The 13,444-nt window shown below is 43.0% G+C and overlaps 1 protein-coding gene across 3 annotated transcripts in view; it reads left to right on the top strand.

Annotated features, from left to right (window-relative positions):
* Window positions 1-13,444, top strand: part of MAPRE2 (microtubule associated protein RP/EB family member 2) — a 195,049-nt gene that overhangs the window by 133,672 nt on the left and 47,933 nt on the right. For all 3 annotated transcript variants that reach the window (XM_044293578.1, XM_044293580.1, XM_044293577.1), the window contains one exon: window positions 11,405-11,550. In XM_044293578.1, the coding sequence (XP_044149513.1) occupies window positions 11,405-11,550 (146 nt within the window). The remainder of the gene's footprint in view (window positions 1-11,404; window positions 11,551-13,444) is intronic.

Here is a 13,444-nt window from a genome sequence, read left to right as displayed (position 1 = left end):
TCATACTTGCTGCATCTTGGGGAGCACATAAGTAGTGAGCAACAGTGTGACAAAATTCTAAATGTTTAGGATGTCGATTTTTGCTCTGTGTATGAGTCCCCTGCAGCCTCTTTTCTAGTTTCTTGTCTGCTGGAATATCCCTTTAACATTTGCTAATTAAAGATAACACTCTAAAGTCCTTGTTTAAAGGTCCCATGCCATACAGTCCCCCATGCATTTTAGAGTTTATTATGAACTTTTACAATGTTCATTTGTTCTGTAAAGCAAATTCTTTCCTTCTCTACACCGCTAAAAAGGAACACCTGGAAAACCTAATGCGATTGAGCATAAATTGACAAATTATAAACTGCTAGTGGTGCTTGGACAATCATCACACAACAAAGATAGTGCAGCCTTTATTTTGGATTCTGCAGCAGGGTATATATTGGGCAGCATCACATTAATAGTGAGGGCATCTCCCCTTGCTGTGGTGCAAGCTGCTACTTTGGCATGATAATTGTCATACAGATGCTGGATATCCTCCTGTGGTACAGTGCCTTGCCTTCACCCCCCTTGACTTTTGTTGTGTTTTGGTGCCTCACAACCTGGAATTTACATGGATTGTTTGAGGATTTGTATCATTTAATTTACAGAACATGCCCACACCTATGAAGATGTTTGTTTTTGTTTTTATTGTGAAGCAAACAACAAATAGGACAAAATATCAGAAAAAGTCAATGTGCATAACTATTCACTCCCCTAAAGTCAAAACTATGTAGAGCCACCTTTTGCGGCAATCGCAGCTCTAAGTAGCTTAAACCAGTCAAGTGTTGCTTTAGCAGTGTGTTTGGGGTCATTGTCCTGCTGGAAGGTGAACCTCCGTCCTAGCCTCAAATCACGCACATAGTGGTACAGGTTTTGCTCAAGAATATCCCTGTATTTAGCACCATCCATCTTTCCCTCAACTCTGACCAGTTTCCCAGTCCCGGCTGCTGAAAACATCCCCACAGCACGATGCTGCCACCACCATGTTTCACTGTGGGGATGGTGTTCTTTGGGTGATGTTATGTGTTGGGTTTGTGCCAAACATAGCGTTTTCATTGCTGGCCGAAAAGTTCAATTTTAGTCTCATCAGACCAGAGCACCTTCCTCCATACATTTTGGGAGTCTCCCACATGCCTTTTCGCAAACTCACAACGTGCCTTTTAGTTTTTTTCTGAAAGTAATGTCTTTCTTCTGGCGTCTCTGCCATAAAGCCCAACTCTATGGAGCGTACAGCTTATTGTCGTCCTATGTACAGATACTCCAGTCTCTGCTGTGGAACTCTGCAGCTCCTCCAGGGTTACCCTAGGTCTCTGTGCTGCCTCTCTGATTAATGCCCTCCTTGCCCGGTCCGTGAGTTTTGGTGAGCAGCCGACTCTTAGCAGGTTTGCTGTTGTGCCATGTTCTTTCCATTTGGTTATGATAGATTTGATGGTGCTCCTGGGGATCAAAGATTTGGATATTTTTTATAACCTAACCCTGACTTGTACTTCTCAACAAAATTGTCCCTTACTTGTTTGGAGAGTTCCTTGGTCTTCATGGCAGTGTTTGGTTAGTGATGCCTCTTGCTTTGGTGTTGCAGCCTCTGCGGCCTTTCAAAAAAGGTGTGTATATGTAATGACAGATCATATGACACTTAGATTGCACGCAGGTGGACATCATTTCACTAATTATGTGACTTCTGAAGGCAATTGGTTGCACCAGAGCTTTTTATGGGCTTCCTAACAAAGGGGGTGAATACATATGCACATACCAATTTTCTGTTTTCTATTTCTAAACAGTTTAATTCAGATTAACAAAACATTGAACATAAGGCTGTAGTGTAACAAAACACAAAAAAGTCAAGGGGGGTGAATAATTTTGCAAGGCACTGTAGGTCATTCCATTCTGTTTCAGCTTGGATCTGTAGTTCAGCCAAGTTGGTTGTTGGCTGCTGTGCTTGGGAGATCTGTCACACCAACAAGTCCCAGAAATTCCCAATGGGGGGAGAGATCTGGCAATTGAGCTGGCCAAGGGAGCTGCTGGATACCCTGAGGAGAATGTTGTTTAGCGTGGGCAGTGTGTGGGCTGGTGGATGGACATACTGAATGCTGCTCCATGTTCCCTCCATGAATAACCAATGGGAACGGGCATGGTAGCTTATCGTGCTCCACACCATGACACCTTTTGTTGGTCTTGTGTGTTTTTGCACTATGCATGATGACAATGGGCGCTTTCCAGCCCACCTGCAAACTCTGGTGCAGCCATCAATGGCAATTAATAGTGTTCAGTAATGAAAGCAGGTTCTGCCTTGGTACTAATGATGGCCACATCAGAGTTCACGATCATTGCCCTCTGTAAACATGCCACTTAATGGACATTGACAGCTTTTATACACCTAAAATTCAGCATTTGCCACCAGCACATCACCCCTAAAAGGCAGATTTGCTGAACTCTAGGTCTGATATATCAAAAGATTGGATCTGCTGACAAAATAATGTCTGATTGCTTCGTAAAGGGTGCTTGTATAATCTGTGTTGTTTCTTGGTTTCCGAAGGCTTTCATGGTTGACCTGCAGTAGAAAGTACAGTTAATAACTGTTGAGATTAAATTCCCAAGAGATGCTCCATTTTCTATTTTAGTATTGTGGTTAGTCCACGGTAGGAAACAGATTAATCAGCAGCTAAGAAAACAAAAACACTTGAAATATTCCTTATAAGGATTCACAGCATCGGGCAACCTCTTCGGTATCGGCCTCCCTGCACCAACAGTGGTTTCCTCTCTTTCCATATTGTTTAAAGGTTAGCAGAATTCCACTGCAATTTAATCTACTATCGTTCCCATGAAATGCCTTTTTTGGTATTTTTCTAATTTTGATCTATGTATAATTTTATCATTACATATTTCTAATGATTGTATAGTATTTTTGGTCTAGGGTATTTTTCTTCTGCTGTTTTACGTTTATTAGGTAATTGCTATTAAGAGATTTTTCAAACATTTTGTCAAAATTGTGGAGCAATATTTTATTATCTGAAGCACTGTGGCACTTGTAGTCTACACAAAGGGCCAGATTTATCATGACTCTGACAGCTCACTCCACTTTCACATATGGCTAAAGTCAGATTTATGATCGGCCCTTTAAGACTGTAATAAATGTGGTTTGACGGTAGCAGTTTATCCGTCAGTAAGCAGCTTTAAAAAAGTCGCACGTTTTTATGAAAAAGTCGCACGTTTTTATGAAAAAGTCGCATGTTCTATTAAAAAGTCTCATAAGATAAGCATGGTCCTCACTGGAGTGAAATTGTGACTTTTTTCCGACTTTTTAAATAGTCCCAATAGTAAATCTGTCTAGAGATCCATTTACATAAGAAAACACGCCCACTTTCAGAAAACTGGTGAGCATAGTGCAGAGCATAAAAAAGTCGCAAATTTGTGCGCAGTTTTAGCGTTTGGGACTTTTTTGGGACTTTTTCACTCCATTATTCTGACCTGAGCTAATGATAAATCTGGCCCAAAGACTTTCAGACATATCAGTAGTAGACTCTGTACCTTCACAAGAAGTAGTACCTGTGTTGAGAGATAATAAATCGAGAGATAATAAATCATAGAAAAATGTAGTGATACAACCTCTGTGCTTTACTACGACAAGTTAAATTCCCCAGGGATATGTATTATTGGCAAGAACCTGCCGTATATTGAAAAGGTGTGAATGTGTTGGACGTATGTACCGTATTATGTGAGCACTGTGCTGGAGGCTGGATAATTACGATATACGACTATATTGGTCCCAGAATAGTTTCCTGACAAAACATGGTTAATCATTTTGTAAATTGCTTTCGCAGTATCTCTCGGCATCTGTATTATACAATAAATCCAGTCACCTGTTATCAGCATTTGCTTTCTAATCTGCCTTGTACACAACAAGCTGTGAGGAAACGTCCGTGAGCACTTTCTACTGCGCCTGAAGCTCTTTCAGGTTGGCACACAGACAAGTATTTCTGATTAATTTATAACTCTCTTCTGTGTTTGTACTGTGTGTCCGGAGAAATATGGTTTTGTACAAGTTCCCGGCTACCCTTCTATTTTGATACTCACATTATTATATTATCCGTTGCCAAAACAGATAAAGGAGCCAAATAAATACTACACAATAAATAGATTTAAAACCCCAAAATATGCATTGTGGTTATGGCATTCACATGATATACAGTTATATCAGCTGTACTCGTAATATTGAGCTGTGAAGAGAGATGTCACCAGACCTCAAATCACTTTGTTGTTGCTGTAAATGGATGAGAACGTTTTGCTGGAGCTATTGTTATGGGTGTAGATGAGAATAGGTGATCTTACAACTTTTATACGGTTGAGAGATACCGACACTAGGGTCTGACACCAGGCACCTCACCAATCATCTGTCTAGCGCTGGAACTGTCACAGGCAACGGAAGCAGACAGCGCCATTCTCAGTGTAGTTGCCATGCTTGATTACTGCAGCTCAGCTTCCATTCAAGTGGTCAGCGAACAATCTACATTAGCATTTCCAGTCTACAAATCCTACCCAATCGTAGGATACACAAGCCATTTATTATGTAAATCAGCTACATGCCAAACAGTTTAGTTAAAAGGGTTTTCCATAATACACATATTGATAGTTCATCATTATGAGATCAGGGAGGGGTGGTAACTAGTTGGGGGGGGTATACCGTCACAGTCTGAAAATGGCAGCACTGATTGGCTAGAGTATGTGCAGGGACACCCCCCACCCCCAATGGTTACCTCCCCTTTGTACCCTTACTGCAGACTGCTAGAAATTCATTCATAACTTCTAGCAGAAATAAAAAATGAATGGCATAACATCGAGCCATAAGAATAGATGCTCCAGAATTTGTATTACTTGGGAAATGTATGAAGCTATTAAGAGACATGTCAGGAGAGGTGACAGGTCCTCTTTAATGTAGCTGAGTATCCCTATTACTTGGATGCGACCATTGGAGTATCTTGCATGTTCTTTTCCAAACATTATGTATGAATTTGGTCTGTTTGACCCAAAATGATTGAGACGGCTACTGGTCTTATATGAGGCAATGTATCTTTTGAGCCTTGTGTGATGCATTCAGATTACATTCATTGCATGCATCTGGAAAGAAAAGAGGATATGACTCATAAAATGTCCATACTTTCACATTAAAAGCACAATTCTATTTATATTATTGTCAAGTAGCCCACAATCCTAGATTTATGAGACGTGCAGTACATTTGCTGTTTCTTCTCCATTGAAGTTTATAGGAGTTGCAGAAAGAGCCAGGCATAGACTTCTCTATTGACTCCTATGGATAATGCAGATAGGCTTCCATATAGAGTATGGGTCAGTGTGTGATAGCATTACTTTTGCAGTCAATGACTGTTTCATGCTGTACTCTTGGGATGAGCGAATAGACTTCAGATGAAACATCCGAAGTCGTTTCGCATAAAACTTTGTTCTAATACTGTACGGAGCAGGATATTAGTTTCCTCTGGGAATACACACACCCTGCTATCTTTTCTAGGGTCGTTGTGGTCCTTCAATCTCACCTGATGGCTAATGCCGCAGTAAGGATAGGTTCACATCTGTGTACGGTCTCCAGTAGTCTGTTCCAGAAATACCATATGCCCATTCACTAAAATGGGATCCAGTGGGTTTCCCATATAAATTTTATCTTTTTGTTAGAAAAATAGCGTTGCATGCAGCACTTTTTTTCTGGCACAAAGCTGACATTTATGCCAGAATGAGGATCCGGCGGTGTCTGGTTATGCCAGATACAGTAACTCCGGTAGTCTGCTCCCCTACCGGAGCAGACTACAAGGGTTACCAAATGCAGATGTGAACTTAACCTTAGACATAATTTTATTTGGAAATATAACACCCACATAACCCAACTACAAAATCCAAAAAGTTGCATCAAATTAACAGATTTGAAAACTGACAGTCGACCTGCGAATGTTCACAGGGCACCAATTATATACTAACCGTTTAGCAAAGGGAAAAATGGGGACAGAGAATGGGTGTATCAACTGAGGATTACTGATCCCATAAACATTATACAGTCTAAAATGTATGGGGAGCTCCCAACTCTGCCCCCGATAGATGTCAGGGAGGGAAGGATTGGGCAAACTGAACACAACCCAATTTCACCTAATGAGATAAGTCACTGCCAGAAGTGTATGGTGGCTTTTACTCTCTCCCCATTGCCAACACATACAAACTAGGCCAAACCGAATGTGTATGGAAAGTCGTGAGGAAGTCAGGAGAGATGGCTATCTGTGGAGTAATAGTCCAACCGACAGCTGTTGAACACGTATGGCCAGCTTTAGTCTTGTGTAGGTTCACACCAACCAAGGGTTTGGACAATGGGACCATTCTTTTACTAAGACCATCCTCTCCATGCACCACATAGCAGCATCAGAGGCTGCCTCAAGGTCAGTGGTTATCAAAGCCAAGTACTCTACCAGTAAAGTATCACCAAGGTTATAATCATATATTTCTGCAAATAAAAAGCACAGCATGAGGACATGGCGAGTACCCCTAAAAGCAACTGTGTGTGCCCCTGTGGTAATTGTACAACCGGCTGAGAGCCTAGGGCAGAGGTTGCACTACATTTTTTTCTGGAAGAGTAAAAATACTCCTCTTAACATTTGAGGCGTATTTTTAGCCAAGGAGTAGTTTAAATAATATGTAGGCCTAAATAATAAGGATTCGTTCACATCTGCTTGGGAGGCTCCATTCGGGGCCTCTGTAATAGATTCTGTTAAAAAGCCCTGCATGGAGGACTTCTTTGTCTAGTAAAAAGACAGGACCCTGAACTGAAACTGAACAGACTCCATCATAGTCAATGAAGTCTTCACCGCCATACGGCTCAGTGATGTGCCAGATCCGGCACTTCCATTACTTTCATTGTTCTGCTCATCTAACGGAGCAGAAGAGCAGAAATAAATAGTGGTGGTGTGAACGTGCCCTAAGAGGTGGGTATATATGTGCAAGTAAACCATTACTAGTCTTAAAAAACATCTCTACCCTCCGTTCAGCCGACTTCAGCATACAGTCCCATGTGAATAACGTCTCTCCCCTCTCATCAGCATCTCCAACATATAATTCCATGTAAATATCCACCCCCTCCCTCCAACCCCTATAAAGTACAGTCTCATGTAAATAACATCACCCCTCCAACATACAGTCCCATGTAAATTGCGTTGCTCCTCTCCCTCCAGGATAGGGTTAATAAGCTTGTGAGAGGGGTCTGGAGTTAATGCACAGCAGGCAGTTATGGCCAAGTGATAAAGTACAGTCCAGTATATTGCTCTAAGGAGCTTTGTTAGGCTACTTTCACACTTGCGTTGTTGTTTTCTGGTATTAAGATCTAGCAGAGGATCTCAATACCGTAAAAAAAAATTAAAAAAGTTTCCGTTTAGTCCTCATGCATTCTGAATGGAAAGGGATCCGTTCAGGTTGCATTAGGATGTCTTCCATTCTGGCAGCATTCCATTTTGTGACCGGAGAACAAAACCGCTGCAAGCTGTACTTTTGTGTCCGATCATAAAAATGAAAAATAAAAAGATCCGTCACCAAAAACAATGTAGGCCTCATGCACACGACCGTTGTGTGCATCCGTGGCCGTTGTGCCGTTTTCAGGTTTTTTTTTCGCGGACCCATTGACTTTCAATGGGTCCGTTGAAAAATCGGAAAATGCACCGTTTTGCAGCCAAGGCCGTGATCCGTGTATCCTGTCCGTCAAAAAAATATGACCTGTCCTATTTTTTTGACGGACAACGGTTCACGGACCCATTCAAGTCAATGGGTCCGTGAAAGAACATGGATGCACACAAGATTGGCATCCGTGTCCGTGATCCGTGGCCGTAGGTTGCTTTCATACAGACGGATCCGAAGATCCGTCTGCATAAAAGCTTTTTCAGATCTAAGTTTTCACTTCATGAAAACTCATATCCGACAGTATATTCTAACACAGAAGCGTTCCCATGGTGATGGGGACGCTTCTAGTTAGAATACACTACAAACTGTGTACAAGACTGCCCCCTGCTGCCTGGCAGCACCCGATCTCTTACAGGGGGCCGTGATCAGCACAATTAACCCCTTCAGGTGTGGCACCTGAAGGGGTTAATTGTACTATCATATCCCCCTGTAAGAGCTCAGGGCTGCCAGGCAGCAGGGGGCAGACCCCCCCCCTTCCCCAGTTTGAATATCATTGGTGGCCAGTGCGGCCCCCCCCCTCCCTCCCACTATTGTAATAAATCGTTGGTGGCACAGTGTGCGCCCACCATCGCCCCCCCCCTATTGTAATAAATCGTTGGTGGCACAGTGTGCGCCCCCATCGGCCCCCCCTCCCTTTATAGCAGTAACAACATTGGTGGCCAGTGTGCGGCCTCCCATCTCCCCCCCCCATCACCATGGGAACGCCTCTGTGTTAGAATATACTGTCGGATCTGAGTTTCACGATGTAGCTCATATCCGACAGTATATTCTAACATAGAGGCGTTCCCATGGTGATGGGGACGCTTCAAGTTATCTTCGGGTGTCCGCCTGGCCGTGCGGAGGCAAGCGGATCCGTCCAGACTTACAGTGTAAGTCAATGGGGACGGATCCGTTTGAAGATGACACACTGTGGCTCAATTTTCAAACGGATCCGTCCCCCATTGACTTTCAATGTAAAGTCTGGACGGATCCGTCTGAGGCTACTTTCACACTTAGAAATGTTTTAACAATATAATACAAACGGATCCGCTCTGAACGGAGCCACCGTCTGCATTATATGAACGCAAGTGTGAAAGTAAAGGGACTCCTGACTTTACATTGAAAGTCAATGGGGACGGATCCATTTGCAATTGCACCATATTGTGTCAACGTCAAACGGATCCGTCCCCATTGACTTGCATTGTAATTCAGGACGGATCCGTTTGGCTCCGCACGGCCAGGCGGACACCAAAACGACTTTTTTTTTCATGTCCGTGAATCCTCCAAAAATCAAGGAAGACCCACGGACGAAAAAACGGTCACGGATCACGGACCCACGGAACCCGTTTTTGCGGACCGTGAAAAAAAACTGTCGTGTGCATGAGACCTAAGTCAATGGTGATGGATCTTCTTTTTTTTTTTTTCTTTTTTTTTAGGAGCCTGAAAACCATCACCCATTCACTTTCAATGTATTTAGTGAGGGATCTGTTTTTTTTCATAAATAAATAGATGAGGGGGCACACTCAGAAGGAAAACACTGTTGGATGATGTAAATTTGATTTAATAAAAATAATATAAAAACAAACCCCTAAAATACACATAAAACATATACATCAAAATATCTGAATATGAAATATGCAGCAACCAAATGCATAAGAATATAGCAAAAAACACCAGTGTCCCACTTAGGTTTGCAGATATAAATGTAGCGATCACTGCTGTATATTTGAATATCTAACACACAATTTGATGATGAGGCAATCTAATTGGAAATTGATGGAGACAGCACTGTGGCCCCTTAAAATGATGTTGGAAAGCCCGCACTATGCTGCAGCTATAGTGCCGTGGCTTTGAACAATGTTCCAATTGGGAATGGAGTGTAGGTGCCTTTTTCCTTGATTATCAGGATTCTGTGTCCTTAGATATATGCATCCACTTAGGCTGCTAGTAGTGGCTCGGATTAAAGATCAAAGTCCGATACTTCGTTTATACAGAGATGCGTATATACCCTCCAAGTTACTTACTGATTCTTGCCGCTGTGACTTCTTATCCTTACCCCTTCTTGCTGCGAGACTGCAGCGCTGGCATCCCAGGTGGCCGTACACGGCCGGCTGTGGCGTCCCACGTGACCTGGTCTCTGGGGTTCCGGGTAGACGCTTGTCTATGACGTCACTACTATGCGGCTGTAACTTTGGTATTGGAGGTGAACCGTTGGTATTTGTAGACCGCTGGTATTTTTCGATGATATTTAGCGATCTTGCTGATGTTAAGGTTCCTTTCTTTGTTGTTTAGAATCCACGCTCACTCTGATATGCCACATCCATGGCATATCAGAGTGAGCGTGGATTCTAAACAACAAAGAAAGGAACCTTAACATCAGCAAGATCGTTAAATATCATCGAAAAATACCAGCGGTCTACAAATACCAACGGTTCATCTCCAATACCAAAGTTACAGCCGCATAGTAGTGACGTCATAGACAAGCGTCTACCCGGAACCCCAGAGACCAGGTCACGTGGGACGCCACAGCCGGCCGTGTACGGCCACCTGGGATACCAGCGCTGCAGTCTCGCAGCAAGAAGGGGTAAGGATAAGAAGTCACAGCGGCAAGAATCAGTAAGTAACTTGGAGGGTATATACGCATCTCTGTATAAACGAAGTATCGGACTTTGATCTTTAATCCGAGCCACTACTAGCAGCCTAAGTGGATGCATATATCTAAGGACACAGAATCCTGATAATCAAGGAAAAAGGCACCTACACTCCATTCCCAATTGGAACATTGTTCAAAGCCACGGCACTATAGCTGCAGCATAGTGCGGGCTTTCCAACATCATTTTAAGGGGCCACAGTGCTGTCTCCATCAATTTCCAATTAGATTGCCTCATCATCAAATTGTGTGTTAGATATTCAAATATACAGCAGTGATCGCTACATTTATATCTGCAAACCTAAGTGGGACACTGGTGTTTTTTGCTATATTCTTATGCATTTGGTTGCTGCATATTTCATATTCAGATATTTTGATGTATATGTTTTATGTGTATTTTAGGGGTTTGTTTTTATATTATTTTTATTAAATCAAATTTACATCATCCAACAGTGTTTTCCTTCTGAGTGTGCCCCCTCATCTATTTATTTACGGTATATCAATTTTTGGTCTTGAGGGTAAGACCTGAGGGTGAGCACCTATCCATACGAAATAGCAGTGAGCCGCTGTATCCTTTTCATTCTGTTTTTTTTTTTCAGTTTTGATTTCACACAACTGCACCCTAACGGAACGAATGCATCCTGATGTGCAAAATCAAAACGGAGCCGTTAAACAACGCAAGTGTGAAAGAAGCCTTACTGGATATTTCAGGCATCGGCAGTATCGATGTGCCTTTCATAGCGCGCAATGCACTCGTGAATGGCAGGGAAAAGTTTGAAGGGTATTGATGCTTGTGAGACCTTTTTTTTGTGTGGCCTCTACAGGCGATATTGCGACCTCTGCTCTAGGGTCCTCATATCTCGCACACTATTTGAAAACATTGTCCATAAATCATTCCGCACAGCTTCACAAATATTAACTGTTCTTCTACATAAGGAGTTGGAAACACATCTGATCACTATGTGATGACAGAGCGCTACTGTTCCAATCTGTTCCTACCCTGTGTGTGATTCTCCTGGCTTCTCTCCACAGGTGCTGCCTACTGCCAGTTTATGGATATGCTCTTCCCACAATGCATAAGCCTAAAGAAGGTCAAGTTTCAAGCCAAGCTGGAACACGAGTACATTCACAATTTCAAACTGCTACAAGCCTCATTTAAAAGAATGAATGTCGATAAGGTATGTAAAAAAAATGTTCATAGTTCCTGCTGTTATTGCCGTCAACTGAAAGCTTTGGGAAAATGCAGTCGTGCTGGGTAATTACTAAAATAGTAGGTGGCAAAGTGCCAAAGCATGATTTGTATCTCATCAGCATCTCCTGGGAAAATTGCAGGGCCGTTGAGTCTACAGGAGACCAGGCAGTCCCCCCTCCTTTATTGGGGCTTCACCCCTGCCTGCCTCTATGTGAGTTTACTGATATATTGCTACACATACCCATTTATGTTTCTACAACTCTGCAGTGATCTGGACATATGAAAGTTATGTATGTATGTTATTATATAATATAGGGTTAAATGGGGTGTCCTCATCTTATTCCCAGGACAAGGCATCACTAGCTGATCAGCAGGGGTCTGACACCCCGCACCTCCAACAGTCAGGGAGCAGCGCTTCAGTGACAAGCCCAGTCCACCGTAAAGTAGACAGTTATCTTCTGTGACGCAGGTTGCCAGACCCCCGCCAATCAGCTTGTGAAGGCTTATCCTCATCACTTAATAAAAGTTGGACAATCCCTTTAATTCTAGAGGAAGGCAAAATTGATGCATTTGAAGTAGATGCCAAATTGTCCTCATGTAATTGAGGAATTCTGCAATATTAAAAACGCCCTTCTGTGCTGGTTTTAAAACCTTCCTTATACTAAACATATTGGATTGCTCACTTTTATGTTTTACAGCCTGTATGCAAATTTAGATGGATCCCAGTTTCGAACTTGGATATAGTTTTAGAAACTAATGTCACAGCTAGGGTGTCTTGCGGTGCGAACATGATTTTCTCTCCAAAGGGAAGTAAACCTAGGAAAAAAATAACTGTCCCTGAAAGAGGACGAGTCAACTTGTATTGCCCATCATCTAATTCTGGGAACTATGGCAGTCTATCATCAGTCAGCTAAAACAATTGTTTGTTGTTTCACCCAACTAAAGATCGTTTTGGTTGAAATCATCTGTTTTGATCAACTGACTAATATGCACGATTCCCTAATAGTGGCCGTACACATTGCCTAGAAGTAAGTTGATAGTTGAACAAACAAACATCTGATGAATGTGCTTTTCGCAAACATGGTCAAACTGGCCGTATGTGTTAAAGGGGTTGTCCGGGTTCAGAGCTGAACCCGGACATACCCTTATTTTCACCCCGGCAGCCCCCCTGAGCCTAGCATCGGAGCATCTCATGCTCCAATGCGCTCCAGTGCCCTGCGCTAAATCGCGCAGGGCACGGGCTCTTTTGTTTTCAATAACACACTGCCGGGCGGTAACTTCCGCCCAGCAGTGTGTTCGGTGACGTCACCGGCTCTGAGGGGCGGGCTTTAGCTCTGCCCTAGCCATTTTACTGGCTAGGGCAGAGCCAAATCCCGCCCATCAGTGCCGGTGACGTCACCGGGGTTCCTGTCAGCCCCATAGAGAGCCCCGGTACGTCACCGGAACTCTGAAAAATGCCTTTGCCCTGTGCGATTTAGCGCAGGGCAAAGGAGAGCATCGGAGCATGAACTGCTCCGAGCTCATGTCATGGGGGCTGCCGGGGTGAAAATGGAGGGCTGTCCAGGTTCAGCTCTGAACCTGGACAACCCCTTTAAGTAAAAGCTCTTGTTTCAAAGAGAGATGTTTTGTCCACTGACGATCTTTCTTTGAGCAAAAGATCTTTCGTTCAGCTACTAGATGAAAATGTCAAAAACGCCCGACTTCTTTTCAGATGATAATGGTCGGCCATGGGTTGGCTAAAAAGATCGTTTGTTCAATTTCACCCGATGAAAGATCATTTGGGCTGAAATCGTCTGTTTTGATTAGCTTTAGATGAAAGTGTATGGTCACCTTTAGGGAGCAAAGGACAGGTATGCTGTGACTTTGCACACCAAGCCCTT

This window comes from Bufo gargarizans, chromosome 5, assembly GCF_014858855.1.
Source record: "Bufo gargarizans isolate SCDJY-AF-19 chromosome 5, ASM1485885v1, whole genome shotgun sequence".
Classification (NCBI taxonomy): Eukaryota; Metazoa; Chordata; class Amphibia; order Anura; family Bufonidae; genus Bufo; species Bufo gargarizans.
Note: the sequence above shows the minus strand (reverse complement) of the source record. Positions and strands in the feature narration are given on the sequence as shown.